The sequence below is a fragment of the Salvelinus sp. IW2-2015 genome, linkage group LG22, assembly GCF_002910315.2.
Source record: "Salvelinus sp. IW2-2015 linkage group LG22, ASM291031v2, whole genome shotgun sequence".
Taxonomy (NCBI): Eukaryota; Metazoa; Chordata; class Actinopteri; order Salmoniformes; family Salmonidae; genus Salvelinus; species Salvelinus sp. IW2-2015.
In genome coordinates, this window is record NC_036862.1 from 31,877,983 (window position 1) to 31,899,507 (window position 21,525).

A 21,525-nucleotide genomic window follows, 5' to 3' on the forward strand; every position below is an offset into this window, starting at 1 on the left:
TAAAGCCAGTCACTGATGTGGTGTACTCCTCAATGCCATCGGAAGAATCCCGGAACATATTCCAGTCTGCGCTAGCAAAAAAGTCCTGTAGTTTAGCATCTGCTTCATCTGACCACTTTTTTATAGACCGAGTCACTGGTGCTTCCCGCTTTAATTTGAGCTTGTAAGCAGGAATCAGGAGGATAGAATTATTGTCAGATTTGCCAAATGGAGGGCGAGGAAGAGATTTGCACTCGTCTCTGTGTGTGGAGTAATGGTGGTCTAGAATTTGTTTTCATCTGGTTGCACATTTAACATACTGATAGAAATTAGGTAGAACTGATTTAAGTTTCCTTGCATTAAAGTCCCCGGCCACTAGGAGCGCCGCCTATGGATGAGAGTTTTKCTGWTTGCTTATGGCGGCATACAGCTCATTGAGCYCGGTTTTAGTGCCAGCAWCGGTCTGTGGTGGTATATAGACAGCTACGAAAAATACATTTAAACTCTTTAGGTAGATAGTGTGGTTTGCAGTTTATCATGAGATTCTCTACCTCAAGCGAGCAAAACCTTGAGATTTCCTTAGATATCGTGCACCAGCTGTTGTTCACATATATGCATAGGCCCCCYSCCCGTGTCTTACCAGAGACTGCTGTTCTGTCCTGCCGATTTTGTGTATAACCCATCAGCTGTATGTTCTTAATGTCGTCATTCAGCCACGACTCGGTGAAACATAAGATATTACAGTTTTTAATGTCCCGTTGGTAGGATATACGTGCTTTCAGCTCGTCCCATTTATTTTCCAGCGATTGAACATTAGCTAGCAGGATGAAAGGCAAGGGCAGATTAGCCACTCGTTGCCTGATCCTCGCAAGGCACCCTGATCTTTTTCCAAGAAACCTCCAAGTTGCCTTCTCCAGCGAATCACGGGGATCTGGGCCTGGTCGGGTGTCTGTAGTAGTATGTCCCTCCCGTCCGACTCATTAAAGAAGAACTCTTTGTCCTGTTTGATGTGAGCAATCGCAGTTCTGATGTCCAGAAGCTCTTTTCGGTCATAAGAGACGGTAGCAGCAACATTATGTACAAAACAAGTTACGAACAACACGAAAAAACAAACAAAATAGCATGGGCGGTCAAGAGCCGATAAGATGGCAGCCCTTTCCTCCGGCGCCATCGTCGCGACCCCTAGTTTGTGAAATCCTGCCATATGACCTACAAATGGTATGTACAATGACCTAGAATTGTACTGCGACGGTATATAATGGCACGGGTGGCAATAGCGATGAATTAATGGAATGTATAGGGATGACACACCAGTGAATGATTGAAGATGGTGTATTTGTATAAACATAATGAGTAAGAAGTGTTTGTTTGAATGATATGTTTGAATGATAGGCCTGTAAGATATTGAGTAAATAAAGTAATATAACTGAAAACTGAAAGAGGCACATTAAATGACACTATAGAAAGTACTTTTATTGGATTAAACTATGGGAACCCCACACAATAACATTTGCTTCTGCAATATCTATCATAGCAATCAAATGTGCTTTAATAWCTTTGATAATGGATTTTTGTGACCAACTTTATTATTATTATTTCAGATCAGGCAATAACATGCACTGTCAACTGTGGGACATTATATAGACAGGTGTGTGCCTTTCCAAATCATGTCCAATCAATTGAATTTACCACAGGTGSACTCCAATCAAGTTGTAGAAACATCTCAAGGATGACCAATAGAAACAGGATGCACCTGAACTCAGTTTCGAGTCTCATAGCAAAGGGTCTGAATACTTATGTAAATAAGGTATTTTTTCTGTTATTATTCGTATACATTTTCTAAAATGTCTAAGAACCTGTTTTCGCTTTGTCATTATGGGGTATTGTGTTTAGATTGATGAGATTTTTTTGGTTTAATCCAATTTAGAATAAGGATGTAACGGAACAAAATGTGGAAAATGGGAAGATGTCTGAATATTTTCCGAATGCGCTGTAAGTGTGTTGACTGTTACAAAGGTCTTGTTTGCGATGTTAACAAATGAAATACGCAGTGGCATGGTGCATATAGCCATAGAAGCACAGTGACATGTGCCTCAATGCAGTCATATTTGTGGCATATTGGGAGTGTGGCTTTCAGTTAGTTATTTTTGAAAACCATCCCGTGAGAGTGACTGTCATTCAAGTTTCAAGTTTAAACTTTCAATGTCAAGTCCACAAGTACAGTGAAATGCCTTTCTTGCAAGCTCCAAACCCAACAATGCAGTAATCAATATCAACACAGCACTAAAAATAACATAAGGTGGAACAAAAACACACAAGAAATAAAAAACAAGAAATAAGAAGAGCACGAGAAAGAAGGAAGCTACTGTATATACAGGGTCAGTTCCACTTCCAGGTAATCTGTTCTGTTCAATGATTTACATATACACTAGATGGCTTATAGAGGGCGCTGTGTTGAAGCCACTGTGCCTCCATCTTGGCACTCCCCACCATTGTAAAAAATATTTTGGAAGTTATAGAAATGCATTTACTAATGTCTACATTAGTTTTAGCCACATTTATTCTATTACAGACACATTCATGCGTACATTTAAATTATATTATGTGAGCTAAAAATAAAAACGAAAAAATCTCACATATATACAACTACAACAAAAATGTCCTTGAAACATTTAATATAAATACTGTAGAATTCCATTCATTCCTATGGAGGACTGCTCCTACTGGGGAGTGGCAATATGACCAACCGGTGGCATCAAAGCCTCTCAATGGCCAATACATACTGTAGCATCAGGAATCCAGGGTTTACATACATAATTAGATCTGTTATATTTCATAAAATCTMACTAACCCAGTGCACTGACTGCTATTAATTCAATCTGATGGTGTTTGCATCTTTAGGAAAAATACAAATAATGTTCCATTTGGAACACTGACAAGTAGAGAGCATATCAAATATCAAACTCAAAACAAATTGTGGGGGGGCTTAGTCTTAGTTGTCCACTCAGGCCCACCCGTGCCTGCTCCCCTGCTTTAGCTACTGTATGTAAACAGGAAGCAGGTGAGCGACACATGATAGTGTGGTTTCGTGAGGCTGTGCGCTTATGTAAAACATGGATCATGATTTATTCCATTTCAAAAATGGGATATCCAACCAGCGTAGGATGCTGCCTTGAAGTCTGAGGGCACATCCCCTTCATTATCAACACATRGTGCAAACAACATCAAAAGYACCTTTCCAGACTATGACGTCTGGAGGATTTTGAGAGTTAGGTGTTAGCCAGACTAGCTGTAGCTTGGGCAGTCTCATGGTTGTGTTGCTAGTGTAGAGGTGTCTATGTTGGCAGGAGACTGGGTAGGTGGTGGAACAGTTGAGGACTCTGTAGACTCTGTGTTGTCTTCTTCTGTGTTCCTCTGAGGGTCTGTGAGGTTAGGGTTAGGGTCAGGCTCTGTGAGGTCTGCTTCAAACCCTGGGTTAATCTGACCGTGAGAATGCCTCTTCTGGACCTCCTCAAAGATCTGGAGCACCTGGCAGAGACAAACACACAGAATATTACAGACATTATACAGACAGACACACAGAACATTACAGACATTATACAGACAGACACACACATAAGCGACACAGGCAGACACACGACCCCCCCCCTCAAAAAAATGGGGGGTCTCAATTTAGAATAGTAGAAAACAAGGTGCAATTTCAAAATGTGGTTGTGCATCAGCAGTTTTCCTCTTGTTATGTCAGTCACTGACAGTCACTCAGTTAACACACGTKAGCAAACAATTTTTAGATTGGTAAGTTAGTCTAGCCAACCATCTAAACTTGTAGTAATCATGTCCCAATTACAGACCGAGCACAAAGTGCACGTTCCCAGGGGCCCTGACCTCRAGAGGGCCCCCATTGATTTTGTTAGTCACTCTCACTCAGATTTCATATTAACATGGCGTAAGTCATGGCAAAATGTGTACAATTGCAGGAAAATAGCTGTAAAACTTCAAATGTGTCTCTTTGCCCCATGGCAAAATGTGTAGAATTGCAGAAAACTTGCTTTAAAACTGCAACATTTTCTCTTCGCCCCATGGCAAAATGTGTAGAATTGCAGAAAATTTGCTTTAAAACTGCAACATTTTCTCTTCGCCCCATGGCAAAATGTGTAGAATTGCAGAAAACTTGCTTTAAAACTGCAACATTTTCTCTTCACCCCATGGCAAAATGTGTAGAATTGCAGGAAATTAACTTTAAAACTTAAATGTTTTCTCTCCGCCAACAAGAAGGGGGGGCCCACTAAAATGTTTTGCACGCGAGGGTTTTGCGGGGGCCCCCAACCAAGAGCCGGCCCAGCATGCACGCCCATACACACACACACACACACACCACAACAACCATTACATACATGACATGAGGTGGTGTTACTGTCATGTCATGTTAACGGTCGGTGCTTCAGGTTGGTGTCAGTTTTGAGGTTCTTGTCATGTTAGCCGCCTTGTTTTTACCTGAGACTTGGGAATGAGGCCCACTCGGAAGAATCCAATATGGCCGCTGTCTATCTTGGTGCAGTCAACTACAGTGGAGGCGATGTTCTCTGGGGACGGGCCGTCACACAACACACCATCCACCTAGACAGACGGACGGACGGACGGACACAGACAGACAGACAGACAGACAGACAGACAGACAGACAGACAGACAGACAGACAGACAGACAGACAGACAGACAGTGAGAAAATCACAATCTTTTTTTACATTTCCAAATGTGGTTTTGACTCAATTGAACTATGATATGTCTGTGTATCTATTTCACCTTGTCTCCCAGCTTGGCATACACCTGGTTGTGGTGTGTGGTGTCTGCTTCTCCTGTGGGGTTGGCTGATGTCACAGCAATGGGACCCACCTACAGAACAGAACGTAATATTATCTGGCAACAATGGCAAGCATCCATTTAGATACTGTATAATGTATGTAGGGACTCCCGAGTGGCGCAGAGGTCTAAGCCACTGCATCTCAGTGCAAGGCGTCACTGCAGTCCCTGGTTCGTTTCCAGGCTGCATCACATCCGGCCGTGATTGGGAGTTCCATAGGGTGGCGCACAATTGGCCCAGCGTTGTCCGGGTTTGGCCGGGGTAGGCCGTCATTGTAAATAATAATTTGTTRTTAACTGACTTGCCTAGATAATATAAAGGTTAAATAAAAAATAAAAATAAATGTAATGTAGTATCTATGTACTACAACCCTGGTCCTAGAAAGCTACAGGGTGTGGAGGCTTTTGTAATTAATCTGTGATCGTACCAGGTTAATGAGGTGTGCTGCTACAGCACAATCAGGGTCAGGGATAGAGGTCAGTGGTCATGGTTAGGGTTCATACCAGGTTGATAAGATGAGTAGCCACAGCACAGTTTGGGTTCCTGATAGCAATGCTCTGAGGGTTAGAGGTCAGGGGTTAGGGTTCATACCAGGTTGATAAGATGAGTAGCCACAGCACAGTTTGGGTTCCTGATAGCAATGCTCTGAGGGGTTCCGATGTGTTTAGCTGATTCCCCCAGACCAAACATCTCCATCCATGGACCTGATGAGGGAAGACAGGAGATACTCATCATAATAACTAACATACACTACACAACACTACATACACATGCACACACACACACACACACACACACACACAACCCCTCCTTCCCTATATACACACTCACACACAGTGTTAATAACCCACCCCTGGCTATGACCATGCTGATAGAGGAGGGCCATGCTGCGCTCATGAAGTCCCAGAGCAGGGCAGACAGGAGGGATCTGACCGGTTCTAACTGGTTTATAGAGGACACCCATAGAGACATGGGCCGGTCCTCAGCCTGCTGCTTACACCTGCACAGGGAGAGACAAGTATAATATGTTATTAACATGCTGCTTACACCTGCAGCACACAGGGAGAGACGAGTAGAATATGTTATTAACATGCTGCTTACACCTGCAGCACACAGGGAGAGACAGGTAGAATAAGTTATTAASAGGGTTGGGGAGTAACGGTTTACATATAATCCGTTACATGTAAGGGATTACAAAAAAAAGTTACTGTAATCCGTTACATTACCAGCAAAAATATTGTAATCAGATTACAGATACTTTTGAAAAACGAAATGATTACTTTGAGGATTACATTTAAATTCAGACATTATGTTTGCGGAAAAAAATCTTTGACACTTCTGTTTTCTCAATGACATTCAAATCAGCATTGAAAAAAGGCGCAAGTTTAAGTTTGTTCCACCGGAGTGAGTCTGACCACAAGTCAGAGACCACTATGATGACACACCAAATGGGTTTGGATCGCTGGAAAAGAGCAGGAATAGGCTTTTGTAGGCTACAGTCCAAGCTATCTCTTCCAATGGTGCGACTGCTGTCACCATCCAAAGATGCTCCAACTTGAATAAACGCTTGGAGGTGAAGATGACAGCAGTGTTGTAGTCTACGGAGATACGGATATCACTTATTATTGATATCTACATAACGCATTGATGTGAATCACACTGCTGCTCTCTCATTTAGCTATTTGCATTTTACAGATTGTGGTTGTTGTGGATGGCTAATCCATAGGCCTAATGGACACATGCTCAAACTCGCACACTTTTGATAGACTTAAAGGGACAATCTGTTGTRGCTACATTCTTTTTTGGACGGCCCAGTACCTAACTAAGCTTCCTGACATCCAAGACCTATATACTAGGCAGTGTCAGAGGAAAGCCCCAACAATTGTCAAAGATTCCAGTCACCCAAGTCATAGACTGTTCTCTCTGCTACCGCACAGCAAGCGGTACCAAAAGGCTCCTTAACAGCTTCTACCCCCAAGCCATAAGACTACTGAACAACTGATCAAATGGCCACCCGGACTATTTACATTGACCCCCCCTCCCGCCTTTTGTTTTTACACTGCTGCTACTTGTGTGTTTATTATCTATACATAGTCACTTTACAAATTACCTCAACTAACCTGTACCCCCGCACATTGACTCGGTACCGGTACCCCCTGTATATAGCCTCGTTATTGTTAMGTACATTTCCTGTGTTACTTTTTGTTTGATTGATTTAATTATTTTTACTTCACAGTTTATTACATAAATATTTTATTAACTATTTCTTGAACTGCATTGTTGGTTAAGGTCTTTTCCCAGCATGAAGCATGAGASAATGCCAAGAGTGTGCAAAGCTGTCATCAAGGCAAAGAGTGGCCACTTTAAAGAATCTCAATATAAAACATATTTTGATTGGTTTAACACTTTTTTGGTTACTACATGATTCCAAATGTGTTATTTCCTAGTAAAAATATKAAAAACCCTGGAATGAGTTGGTGTGTCCAAACTTTTGACTTGTACTGTATATCCATTGATTCTTAAATAATATAACTTATAACTCTTGATCTTAGCTCAACTGTCACACTCCATGAGAACCTAAAATATTAGCTTGTTTTTCTCCAATGTTTGTAAACATTGTAAACGTAAACAAKCCCTGTATAGCCTCATAACATGGTTAAAACAATAATTTTGATATGATGGATGATCAGTCCTTGCATCCATAGCTGTCTATTAATCTGAGAGTGGTTACATTTCTCCAGGCCCATCCCTCTGCTTTTTACCAAAACAGAGGCTGGCGGCCATATTGTTATCGTTTCATCTGTGGACTTGTCCTTTAAACAGTTGCATGTGATCAAGTTATCAAAGTGTCACCAACAAAAAGGTAAACAATAGGCCTATTGCAAATGCAGTATATACTGACTTGCCTAYTMAAATAAAGGTTAAATAAAAATGTGTTTTTAAAAAATGTAATATGGTATTCATTTTTCACATGTAAATAATATTTTCAGTAGTGCTCAAAGCATGCCCTTCCAAGAGCACAGCATTTATTTTTCAAATCAATGAGCCCAAGTGCAAGTGCTAGTTAAGTGGTCGAGGTGGGGAGGAGGATTATTTAGGATACTGTTTGAAGAGGTAGGATTTCAGATGTTTTCGGAAGATGGGTGTTGGGGGGAGGACAGAGAAGAGCTTGGCCTGGGCTGTGCGGGAGCTGGGGGGTGGGGSGGCCAACGGACCTGAGGTGGCAGAACGGAGTGCTCAGGTTGGAGTGTAGGGTTTCAGTGTGAAGGTAGGGAGGGGCATATCCTCTTGCTGTTCCGTAGGTAAGCACCATGGTCTTGTAGGGGATGCAAGCTTCAACTGGAAGCCAGTGGAGTGTGCGGAGGAGCGGGGTGAAATGAGAGAACTTGAAAACCAGGCAGGCTGCAGTGTTCTGGATAAGTTGCAGGGGTTTGATGGCACAAGCAGGGAGCCCAGCCAACAGTGAGTTGCAGTAGTCCAGACGGGAGAGGACAAGAGCCTGGATTAGGACCTGCYCCACTTCCTGAGGTAAGGTCGTACTCTAAGSATGTTGTAGAGCATAAACCTGCAGGAGCGGGTCAATGCGTTGATGTTTGCAGTGAACGACAGGGCGTTGTCCAGGGTCAAGCCAAGGTTCTTTGCGCTATGGGAGGGRGACACCGTGGAGTTGTCAACCGTGATGAAGAGGTCTTTGAGCGGGATGTGTCTCAAGGGAGGGAGGAAGAGCAGGTCCACCTTGTCAAGGTTGAGCTTGAGGTGGTGGGCAGACATGCAAGCTGAGATATCTGCCAGGCACGCAGAGATGCGTGTCGCCACCTGGCTGTCAGAAGGGGGGAAGGAGAAAAGTAGTTGAGGGTCATCCACAACATGTTGCTTACACCTTCAGCACAGGGAGAGACAAGGAGAATAGTTAGTTTAAATGCAGTATGATAGCCTGGTCCTTGATCTGTTTGAACTGTCTTGGTCGTGACAGAGGAGTTGGCGAGACAACTAAAATAGATCTGGGATCAGTCTACCACTATGAAGCATTGTGAGTACAAAGTTTATTCATTTAATCTAATGAAATAATCTTTTACAATGTACGTATAACGACCTAGTATGCAGTGTAATTGAAACTCACTTGTAGGCCTTTTCCACAGCGTCCGGTCTGTTACAAGCTGCCACCAGCACATAGACCGTGTCAGTGGGCATCCCACATATACCTCCACTCTTCATGATCTCTGGAGACACAGAGGGATAGGGAGAGTTGGGTTGAGACACATCAATAACCCAACTAAATAAAGACCTAAAGAACTTGCAATGAAGTGATCCTGTCAGCCTCAACACACACACACAAATATACACACACAGCCTGTTATTCATAGTGTTTTCATGAGAATGATGCACTAGACTAGACCAATGGTTGTCATGGTTCTGAAYAGCTACTGGGTGTGCAGATTTGCTGTTTCAGCCCAGCACTGAGACCCTGCATTCTGCTCACCAGGACTTTGAATCAGGTGTGTTAGTACTGGAATGAAGCAAAACCCTGCACCCACAGTATTTCACCAGGAGCAGAGTTGGTGACCAGTTCTTTGTCTCAAATTGCACCCWATGCCCTTTAACATAAAGCACTACTTTAAATMAGTGCACTAGATAGAGAAAAGGGTGCCCTTTGGGACTGAGCCCAGGATAGGTACCCCCTTATGTTTCACCTGCTATCTGGTGGACGGCCGTGGCTTTGCGTGCGGGGACATGAAGACAGATGTCCTTCCCTCCTCCTCCCGTCCCACTCAGCCTGACTAACGCCCGTCCCAGGGGCAACTGGGGGGTCAGGAAGGTCAGGCTGAACAGACCAGACAGGAAACAGTAGAATGACATCAGGCCAAACACGATCGACACCCCGATGTCATACCCATAAGGCAGTGCTCCCATGGCGTCCAGGAGGAAGGAGATGATAATGAGGTGAAAGGTCGCGGCATAGACAACCCAGGCTACGCTCAGGAACAGCGCTCCTACCGTCACCAGACTGTTGAACAACAGGAAGCTGATGATGCCCACAGCCAGGTTGAATCCCTGTGTGTCTCCATAGAGCCCGCCGTACCGCGTCAGCCCCCAGATGGACCACATGACACCGTACAGGACAAACGCCATGCTCTCAAGGGTCTTACCTACCGGAAATGTACACATTTGTATTTGTATTTATTATGGATCCCCATTAGCTYCTGCTTTCRTGGGGTCCAGCAAAATTAAAGCAGTWTATACAATTTTAAAACATTACAATACATTCACAGATTTCACAAAACACTGTGTGCCCTCAGGCCGCTACTCCACCACAACCACATATCTACAGTACTAAATCCATGTGTATGTATGTATATGTAACCGATGTGAAATGGCTAGCTAGTTAGCGGGGTGCGCACTAARAGCGTTTCAATCGGTGAAGTCACTCGCTCTGAGACCTTGAAGTAGTTGTTCCCCTTGCTCTGCAAGGGCRGCGGCTTTTGTGGAGCGATGGYTAACGATGCTTCGAGGGTGGATGTTAGGGGCGAGGAGAGGGACGGAAGGTATACTGTTACATATAGCGCGTATGTTATCGCGTGTGTGTGTGTGTGTACAGTATGCATGTGTCTGTGCCAATGTTTGTGTTACTTCACAGTCTCCGCTGTTCCATAAGGTGTTTCTTTATCTGTTATTTAAATCWAATTTTACTGCTTGCGTCAGTTACTTGATGTGGAATAGAGTTCCATGTAGTCATGGCTCTATGTAGTAATGGTCATAGTCTATTCTGGACTAGGGGACTGTGAAGAGACCTCTTGTGGCATGRCTTGTGGGGTATGCAAGGGTGTCCAAACTGTGTGCCAGTAGTTTAGACAGACAGCTCGGTGCATTCAACATGTCAATYCCTCTCAAAAATAAAAGTAGTGATGAAGTTAATCTCTCCTCCACTTTCAGCCAGGAGAGATTGACATGCATATTATTAATATTAGCTGTCTGTGTACATCCAAGGGCCAGCCGTGCTGCCCTGTACTGAGCCAATTGTAATTTTCCTAAGTCCTTTTTTGTGGCACCTGACCACACGACTGAACAGTAGTCAAGGTGCGACAAAACTAGGACCTGTACGACCTGCTTTGTTGATAGTGCTGTTAAGAAGGTAGAGTAGCGCTTTATAGACAGATTTCTTCCCATCTTAGCTACTACTGCATCAATATGTTTTGACCATGACAGTTTACAATCTAGTATTACTCCAAGCAGTTTAGTKATCTCAACTTGCTCAATTTCCACATTATTTATTTCAAGATTTAGTTGAGGTTTAGGGTTTAGTGAGTGTTTTGTTCCAAATACAATGCTTTTAGTTTTAGAAAAATTGAGGGCTAACTTATTCCTTGCCACCCACTCTGAAACTAACTGCAGCTCTTTGTTGAGTGTTGCAGTCATTTCTGAAAAAATCAAGGGGCCTAAACAGCTACCCTGTGGAATTCCTGATTCTAACTGGATTATGTTTCAGAGGCTTCCATTAAAGAACACCCTCTGTGTTTGTTAGACAAGTAACTCTTTATCCACATTATAGCAGGGGGTGTAAAGCCATAACACATACGTTTTTCCAGAAGCAGACTATGATCAATAATGTCAAAAGCTGRACTGAAGTCTAACAAGACAGCACCCACAACCATTTTATTATCAATTTCTCTCAGCCAATCATCAGTCATTTGTGTAAGTGCTGTGCTTGTTGAGTGTRCTTCCCTATAAGCATGCTGAAATTCTGTTCTCAATTTGTTTATTGTGAAATAGCATTGTATCTGGTGAAACACATTTTRCCCCAGAAGTTTACTAAGGGTTGGTAACAGGCTGATTGGTCGGCTATTTGAGCCAGTAAAGGGGGCTTTACTATTCTTGGGTAGCGGAATGGCTTTTGCTTACCCTCCAGGCCTGAGGGCACACGCTTTCAAGTAGGCTTAAATTGAAGATGTGGCAAATAGGAGAGGCAATATTGTCCGCTATTATCCTCAGTAATTTTCCATCTAGATTGTCAGACCCTGGTGGCTTGTCATTGTTGATAGACAACAATTATTTCACCTCTTCCACATTGATTTTATGGAATTCAAAAGTACAATTCTTGTCTTTCATAATTTGGTCCGATATACTTGGATGTGTAGTGTCAGCGTTTGTTGCTGACATGTCATCCCTAAGTTTGCTTATCTTGCCAATGAAAAAGTCATTAAAGTAGTTTGCAATATCAGTGGGCTTTGTGATGAATGAGCCATCTGATTCAATAAATGAAGGAGCCAAGTTGGCCTTTTTCCCCCAAAATTTAATTTAAGGTACCCCAAAGCTTTTTACTATCATTCTTTATATAATGTATCTTTGTTTCATTGTGTAGTTTCTTTTCTTTTGTTTAGTCACATGATTTCTCAATTTGCAGTACGTTTGCCAATCAGTTGGGCTGCCAGACTTAATTGCCATACTCTCATCCCTCTCAACCACACAATTTTTAAATTCCTCATCAATCCAAGGGGATTTAACTGTTTTTCCAGTCATTTTCTTAATGGGTGTGTGCTTATTAGTAACTGGAATAAGTAGTTTCAAAAATGCGTCAAGTGCAGCATCTGGTTGCTCCTCATGACACACCACAGACCAGCAACTATTCTTTACATCATCAACATATGAATCACTACAAAACTTKTTGTATGACCTCTTATACACTATATTAGGCCCAGCCTTTGGAACTTTGGTTTCCTAGATATGGCTATTATATTGTGATCACTACATCCTATGGATTTTGATACTGCTTTAAAGCAAATATCTGCAGCCTTAGTAAAAATGTGATCAATACATGTTGATTTAATTCCTGTGCTGTTTGTAACTACCCTGGTAGGTTGACTGACAACCTGATCCAGGTTGCAGGAACTGGTTACAGTTTGAAGTTTTTTCCTGAGTGGGCAGCTTGATGATAGCCAGTAAATATTTAAATCACCCAGAAAATCTACTTCTCTGTTGATATCACATACATTATCAAGCATTTCACACATATTATCCAGATACTGACTGTTAACACTTGGTGGTCTATAGCAGCTTCCCACKAGAATGGGCTTRAGGTGAGGCAGATGAACCTGTAGCCATATTACTTCAKCAGTATTTAACATTAGATCGTCTCTAAGCTTTACAGGAATGTGGTTCTGAAAATAGACCGCAACACCGCCTCCGTTGGCATTTATGTATTTTCGGTAGATGTTATAACCATGTATTTCTACCACTGACTTCATGGACCTTGTTTCTTAGGATATATATGTTCATATGGGCTATTTTGAGCACTTTTCTGGGTTGCTTGATTGTTTTTAATGCTTTACTGGGAAGTTTATCAGAGGTAGACTTACTCATGTCATTTACATTGGAGCTGATAGTGCAAGGTGAGCTGCATAAAGTGGTCTTCCTACWATTGCACACCGCCTCAGTGCTAACAGTGTAACTCTGGTTTATAGGCTCATGATTACTGCTTACAATAGCTGTAGGATAAACAGATGTACTCGGTGCAATTAGGGGTACATAAATTAAATTACTTACATTGTGTTTGCCAACGCCCCTAAGATCATGTACATTTGATGAAACATTGTGACGACTCATTGTCACAACGGTAGAGATTAACTGAGATGGCCTTACACATAAAAATGTTGGATATACAATAATTACAAATTGTAACACGTAAAAAATGCATTCTACGACCTCATCTTCGCTTTCACAAACACCTGAAAAGCTAGTTTGGATAGAGTGCATTTTTACTAATTCCTAAATACAACATTAGAATTGCAAATGGAATGTGTTCATCTTGTGTGAAACCTCCATGGTTAAGGTCTTACCACGGGAGAAGGCCACGGAGCCGACCAGCAGCTGGAGGACGCCGCCTGCCACCACAGCCCAGGGCAGGACCAGCACGCCCAGCGGGGCCCGGTCCCCCATGGARGCCGTGATGGAGAAGACAGCGAGGACAGAGCAGGCGTGACCTAACACCTCTGCGTCAGCATACCTGGAGTAGCCCAGGTAGGGAGCTTGACTGTGTCTGTCGTGGGGGCGGAGAGTCAGGCCGCTGACACGCGTCACCAGGGCCTTGAACACGCCCTCCCCCGTAGGAATCCTTTTGGCCGAGACGTTGTTGTAGGAGGTAACTAGTAACATTACGGCTGACACAACAAAGATGGCCGCCTGGACGCCCTGCGCCCCAGACTGGAAGGAGAGGGAGGGCTGGGCTGCGAGGGCGATAGTATACGCCACGTAGAACAGCTGGTAGAGACCCTCAGCTAGACTCTTCTGACAGCTGAACAGAGCCAGGATGAAGAATAGAACAGCAAAGACGACGGGAAAGGGGATGGGGGAGGAGGGGTGGATGGAGTAGGCTGTTAGGAGAGCACTGTAGCCCTCAGCAAAGCGCAGGATGGAGGTGAAGCCGTAGAAGGTGGCGGTCAGGGAGTCCATGGATCTGTAGGAGAGGACACACACAACTAGCTGGAATACAGCAGCCGTCCAAAGCCAGGGGACGTGACCAGGGGTGAGCTGAGGAACCACAGCCAGTAGGGGGCAGGCTATTACACTAGCAGACAGCAGATTCATCACCAGGCCTACAGYRACCACGTCGTTACAGTCCTCTGGAGCTCTGACCCCTGAACCCTGACACCCTGCCCTTCTTCTCAGCCCCGTACCAGGAGCCTCCACCCTTCCCTGGGTGATAAAGGAGAGCAGGCGGCCACAGCCGAAGTAAGCCCCCACCAGGGTGACCAGCAGGTAGCAGGCGGCGGTGGCAGACTGGCCAAACCCCGGGGAGGAGAGGCCGGCGATCTGGTGCCCACAGGCCAGGCTGATAGACAGGGAGATGATTAACAGGACCACCTACAATACAACAAAACAACTTTATTTTCCATACGTTACAGCAAACAATGTAAAATGTGTCTTCTATTCAATTCCAAACCCCATTCAAATTCATAGACAGCTAGCTAGCTAGCTAGCTATATAGATAGAAAGATACAGATGTATGATCCTAATTTAATCACTCTGCTGCGAATTGTTCTGCACAACTGGATTCACCTAACTTCACTGAAAACCTGCATCAACACTTGGTTATATATCAGTTTTTCTCAATCGCTTTGGCTCAGTTCTCGAATGACAATAATTTTTTTCAAAACAATAAGTTCAAATCTCTGAACAATTAGTTTCTTGCTCACACCAGATTTTAATTTTGCATTCATTTAAGCAAATTGCCCGTGTTTTGGCACGTGTGCAAAYGAGTAAGTACAATTGTCTACAATTTGCACAATAACTACATGCACATGGCTGATCTGTCACGTTCCTGACCTTATTTCCTTTGTTTAGTCTTTGGTTAGTTGGTCAGYACGTGAGCTGGGTGGGTATATTCTATGTTTTGTGTTTCATTGGTTTAGGTGTGTCTTATTGGCCTGATATGGTTCTCAATCAGAGGCAGGTGTTTTACGTTGTCTCTGATTGGGAACCATATTAAGGTAGGCTGTTTTCACTGTTTGTTTGTGGGTGATTGTTCCTGTTCGTGCGTTCATAATTTTTTCTATGTTCACTAGTTCAGGATTGTAGCGTCGTTGGTTTCGTTCTGTTTATTGTTTTGTTCGTATTGAAGAGTATTCAAATAAATATGGATACATACCACGCTGCGATTTGGTCCTCCTCTCTTCCACATTACGACGAATCGTTACAGAATCACCCGCCAAACTCGGACCAAGCGCGTGGTAAGCGCAGCAGCAGCAGCAGGTAGGCAGCGATGTCAAGAGAATGGACTTGGGAAGACGAACTGGACGGTAGGGACCCGGGTTCAAGCTGGAGAGTATCGCGCCCTCGTGAAGAGCTGGAGGCGCTAAAGCCGAGAGGCGTGGTAATTGAGGAGGCAGACGGCAAGCGGGCACTGGAAGCCTGAGAGTCAGCCCAAAAAATAGTCATTGGGGGGTGGCTAAAAGGGGAGTGTGGCGAAGTCAGGTAGGAGACCTGCGCCAACTCCCCGTGCTTACCGTGGAGAGCGAGAGTACGGGCAGACACCGTGTTATGCGGAAAAGCGCACGGTGTCTCCTGTACGTGTGCTTAGCCCGGTGCGGTACATTCCAGCTCCACGTATCGGCCGGGCTAGAGTGGGCATCGAGCCAGGTGCCATGAAGCCGGCTCAACGTATCTGGTCTCCAGTGCGTCCCTCGGGCCGTTGTTTATGGCACCAGCCTTACGCATGGTGTCCCCGGTTCCCAGCACAAGCCCAGTACGGGCTATTCCACCTCGCCGCACTGGCCTGGCTACGGGAGGCATTCAACCAGGTAAGGTTGGGCAGGCTCGGTGCTTAAGAGCTCCTGTACGCCTTCACGGTCCGGTATATCCGGCGCCACCTCCTCGCCCCAGCCCAGTACCACCAGTGCCAACACCACGGCACCAGGCTTCCTGTGCTCTCCAGAGCCCTGTTCCTCCCTCCACGCACTCGCCTGTGGTGCGTGTCTCCAGCCCGGTACCACCAGGTCCGGCACCACGCACCAAGCCTCCTGTGCGTCTCCAGAGGCCAGAGTCTGCTGTCTGCCCAGCGCCTCGCTGCCCGCTGCCCGTCGCTGGCTGCGTCTGCCAGCGCCGCCTGCCTGCCCGTCTGCCCAGCGCCGTCTGAGCTGTCCGTCTGCCAGCGCCGCCTGCGCTGCCCGTCTGCCCAGCGCCGTCTGAGCTGCCCGTCTGCCCACGCCATTCTGAGCTGCCCGTCTGTCAGCGACAGTCCGCTAGATCCGTCCGTCAGTCTAGGCAGCCGCTAGAGCCGTCCGTCTGTCAGAGCCGCCAGAGCCGCCCGCCAGTCAGGAGCCGCCAGAGCGCCCCGCCAGTCAGGAGCTGCCAGAGCCGCCCGCCAGACAGGAGCTGCCAGAGCCGCCCGCCAGACAGGAGCTGCCAGAGCACGTCAGTCAGCCAGACCTGCCAGAGGCGTCAGCCAGCCAGGCTGCCAGAGCCGTCAGCCAGCCAGGAGCTGCCAGAGCCGTCAGCCAGCCAGGACTGCCAGAGCCGTCAGCAGCCAGGACTGCCAGAGCCGCCAGCCAGCCAGGACCTGCCAAGAGCCGTCAGTCAGCCAGGACCTGCCAGAGCCGTCAGCAGGCCAGGGACCTGCCAGGACCGCCAGCCAGCCAGACCTGCCAGAGCCGTTCAGTCAGCCAGGACCTGCCAGTAAGCCGTCAGTCAGCCAGGAGCTGCCAGAGCTGCCTGTCACGCCGGCGATGCCGGAATTGCTCCTTAGTCCGGAGCTGCCCCTCAGTCCGGAGCTGCCCCTCAGTCCGGAGCTGCCCCTCAGTCCAGAGGCGCCCAGAGGCGCCCCTGCAGTGATCACAGGCGATCACTGCAGGGGACGGTTGCGCCACGCAAGGAGATCTTGCATTGCAAGGGAAAACATCAGARGTGATGTTGACGAAAATCTCTTGCCAGACCAACAAGAGCGACAGGATGTCCACCAAGAAGATGGGAACTTGTAGTGTTACGTACTGTGAGGAGGTACAAAAACCGCATGTTTTTTCATTGTTGCAGGTTTTTTGGGGGGGGGGTGTCATTTTGTGGCTAATTTTCTGTTCACTATGTATGACTTTACATGTAAGAAATATGTAAAAATGGACATGCAAATGTGAATTTTCTGTTACAAAAATGTACTGTTTTCATACAAATGTGTATATCCTTTTTCTGTGTACTACAGTATTGTACAGTATTGACTTTTCCCAGTAAACTTTTCCCTACTGTTGAAATTAATAACTAAAAAGCTCAGTGTGAGACACAATAGCATTCAGCTAGATGAAACTGACTTTCTGGTATAGTACAGTAAGCAGTCAGTGTCAACCAAAAAGTTTAACAAAACTGAAATTTGTATATAACAAACGTTTCCAGGGTTGACTGCCATGGTGAAAAAACATTGAAACKTTTTGAGCAGTACGGCTCACACAATGACAAAACTTTTCATTTTGGTGGCAWTGGCCAATTTACCGAKACAATAACTAGGTTTTGAAGCATGAGTTAAATGTTTTGGGTGAGTTACTACATTTTTCAGACATGCAATAGAGTTGTGATGTCCCATAAAACAGTTGTGACAATTGCACTTACAGTTCAGAGAATGTTAAGACTGTTTCAAAAAATGAGCCAAAGCGATTGAGGAAAACAAACAATACTGCACTTTTCATGCAGCCTAATGTTGGCCAGCTAATAGCCTAACCACCGATAAAGGAACACTACAWCGGCGGAACAGTGTGAATGGACTAAATGTTAAAATCCTGTTGCTGCAGTATTATTTCCCTGCAACAAAACTGGTCAAATTAAGAGTGTACATCTGTAGATAGATATGTAGATAGATACGATAGATACTGTAGATAATTACACACACCTCTCTCTGGAGGACAGATACTGTAGCCAGTATGAGGAAGGCCAGGGTGAAGGCTGCTAGGCCAGGGACCAAAGAGGACCTCAGCTCTGTAGTCCCCACCAACCCCTCCCCAACGAGCAGGTAGACCAGTCCAGACCCACACCACAGGGCTGACACGGTCAGACACACACTGGAGAACAACTGYGACTGGGACAGGCTGCGACGCACCCCTAGCGGGAGGGAGGCAGGGAGGGAGGAAGGGAAAAACATTTGTTTATCTCTGGCTGATATCACGTTCAAATACAATGAAATCATGAATGCATGCCATAGTCCACGTTAGCATAGTTAATGGTGCTCCGCCATTTCCTGGATGCTAAAATTCTAATTGTTCGCCTAATATTTGTTTATATGACAAAACAAGAAATGTATAGTGTAGAGAATCWTTGTACCATCTAAACCGCTGTGAAATATATGTTCAATATATTTCATTTAAAGCTGTTTGAAACTGGTGAACAAAACCCGAAAGAAAAAGACGCAACAACGAAACTTAAGAAATGGAAGCATAGAAATAGTGCACATAGAAAGGGTAACAGAGTATGGTTAGGATTTATATGAGTAATAAACAGTAGGTAGGCTACCAGAGTATGCCAAAAGGGAAGCGATGATGAGCAGCAGCACCCCCAGTGCAGTATGGGGGATGAAGTCTTTGTCAGGAGAGCTGCCATAGTTATTCACCAACAGCAGCAGAGAACCTGTAGGAGAAACCAACAGAAAAAACACAAGGTAAATGCACAGCTGGCTTTAGACCAGACCAACTCAGAAAAAAAGCCAATTGTTTGACAAGAACCCATGAACACAGCTCCAAGTTTCTGTACCGCAACTTGACTGACGTACCTGACCACTTTCACTCAAATCCACGATGGGGGAGCAAACATGTTGCCTCATGATTGGTCAACGTGCACACAATTAGTAGCCTATGGTCGAGTTRCTGACCGACTYCATGCGCAGGCATTGTATTGCYTTCAAACTTCGGTTGGCTAGGCTACCTAGGCCTTTTCAATCAAAAATTATTGACAGGAATAATTAAATCAACTAGAAGTGATGACATACAGTACCAGTCAAAAAGTTTTTCTTTATTTTACTATTTTATACATTGTAGAATAATAGTGAAGACATCAAAACTATGAAATGGAATCATGTAGTAACAAAAAAGTGTTAAACAATTCAAAACATATTTTATATTTGAGATTCTTCAAAGTAGCACCTTTGCCTTCATGACAGCTTGCACACTCCTGGCATTCTCTCAACCAGCTTCTTGAGGAGTGCTTTTCCAACAGTCTTGAATGAGTCCCACATATGCTGAGCACTTGTGGCTGCTTTCCTTCACTCTGCAGCCAACTCATCCCAACCATCTTAATTGGGTTAAGGTCATCTGATGCAGCACTCCATCACTCTCCTTCTTGGTAAAATAGCCCTTACAAGCCTGGAGGTGTGTTGGGTCATTGTCCTGTTGAAAAAAACAAATGATAGTCCCACTAAGCGCAAACCAGATGGAATGGCGTATCGCTGCAGAATGCTGTGGTAGCATGCTGGTTAAGTGTGCTCTTGAATTCTAAATGAATCCGACGTGTCACCAGCAAAGCACCCCACACCATCACACCTCTTCCTCCATGTTTCATGGTGGGAACCACACACGCAGAGATCATCCGCTTCACCTACTCTGCTATCTTCACAAGACACAGCGTTTGGAACCAAAAATCTTACATTTGGACTCATCAGACCAAATGACAGATGTCTAATGGCCTTTGTTCGTGTTTCTTGGCCCAAGCAAGTCTCTTATTATTATTGGTGTCCTTTAGTAGTGGTTTCTTTGCAGCAATTCGACCACGAAGGCCTGATTCATTCAGTCTCCTCGTAACAGTTGATGTTGAGATGTGTCTGTTACTAGAACTCTGTGAAGCATTTATTTGGGCTGCAATTTCTGAGGCTGTTAACTCTAATGAACTTATCCTCTGCAGCAGAGGTAACTCTGGGTCTTCCTTTCCTGAGGCGGTCCTCATGAGAGCCAGTTTCATCATAGCGCTTGATGGTTTTTGCAACTGCACTTCAAGAAACTTTCAAAGTTCTTGAAATGTTCACGGATTGACTGACCTTCATGTCTTAAAGTAATGATGGACTGTCGTTTCTCTTTGCTTATTTGAGCTGTTCTTGCCATAATATGGACTTGGTATTTTACCAAATAGGGCTATCTTCTGTTTACCAAKCCTACCTTGTCACAACACATCTGATTGGCTCAAACGCATTCAGAAGGAAAGAAATTCCGCAAATTAACTTTTACAAGGTACACCTTGTTGAAATGCATTCCAGGTGACTACCTCATGAAGCTGCTTGAGAGAATGCCAAGCGTGTGCAAATCTGTTATCAAGGCAAACTTTGAATAATCTCAAATATAAAATATATTTTGATTTGGTTAACACTTTTTTGGTTACTACATGATTCCATGTGTGTTATTTCATAGTTTTGATGTCTTCACTATTGTTCTACAATTCAGAAAATAGTAAGAATAAAGAAAAACCCTGGAATGAGTAGGTGTGTCCAAACTTTTGACTGGTACTGTAGYTTAAACTGTGTTAATGCACCTGTYATCTTTTAATTACAGATTTATATAAGTCTATGATGCAGCCCTGTTAGTTCTATTGTCTAATCGCAGTTGTCTCTGTGTCTGTGTAATGTTAACCCCTYTTAGTCTTGTTTTAAAATGTTATACATATGAACAAGTACATCAAGTACTTCAGACAGAYTTTTCACTCTCCCAGGGCCAGGAGTTTTTCCAGGAGTTGTTTTATTACTATGTGACCTGGTTAGAAAAACTCTGGCCCTATAATTTCCAAAATAAACCCTTTTACAACTGATTACTCACTATGTCATACCCTACACAGGGATTGTCACACAACACAATGCCACAGATGTCTCAAGTTTTGAGGGAGCTTGCAATTGGCATGCTGACTGCAGGAATTTCCACCAGAGCTGTTACCAGAGAATGTAATGTTCATTTCTCTACCATAAGCTGCCTCCAACGTTGTTTTAGAGAATTTGGCAGTACGTCCAACAAGCCTCACAACCACAGACCACGTGTAACCACACCACTCCAGGACCTCCACATCCGGCCTCTTCACCAGCGGGATCGTCTGTAACCAGCCACCCGGCAGCTGATGAAACTGGGGGTTTGCACAACCAAAGAATTTCAGACAGTGTGTATGGCATTGTGTGGGCGAGCGGTTTGCTGATGTCAACGTTGTGAACAGAGTGCCCCATGGTGGTGGTGGGGTTATGGTATGGGCAGGCAT

General features: G+C 44.7%; 1 protein-coding gene across 1 annotated transcript in view; it reads right to left on the reverse strand.

Annotated features, from left to right (window-relative positions):
- Positions 1-1,431: 1,431 nt before the first annotated feature.
- LOC111949974 (uncharacterized) overlaps positions 1,432-21,525 on the reverse strand; it is a 24,906-nt gene continuing 4,812 nt past the window's right edge. The window contains exons 2-11 of the mRNA XM_023967332.2: positions 18,817-18,930; positions 18,200-18,408; positions 13,671-14,694; positions 9,531-9,986; positions 8,960-9,059; positions 5,691-5,839; positions 5,431-5,543; positions 4,782-4,871; positions 4,474-4,596; positions 1,432-3,507 (exon numbers count right to left, since the gene is read on the reverse strand). Coding sequence (XP_023823100.1) covers positions 3,286-3,507; positions 4,474-4,596; positions 4,782-4,871; positions 5,431-5,543; positions 5,691-5,839; positions 8,960-9,059; positions 9,531-9,986; positions 13,671-14,694; positions 18,200-18,408; positions 18,817-18,930 — 2,600 coding nt within the window. The 3' untranslated portion in view covers positions 1,432-3,285. The remainder of the gene's footprint in view (positions 3,508-4,473; positions 4,597-4,781; positions 4,872-5,430; positions 5,544-5,690; positions 5,840-8,959; positions 9,060-9,530; positions 9,987-13,670; positions 14,695-18,199; positions 18,409-18,816; positions 18,931-21,525) is intronic.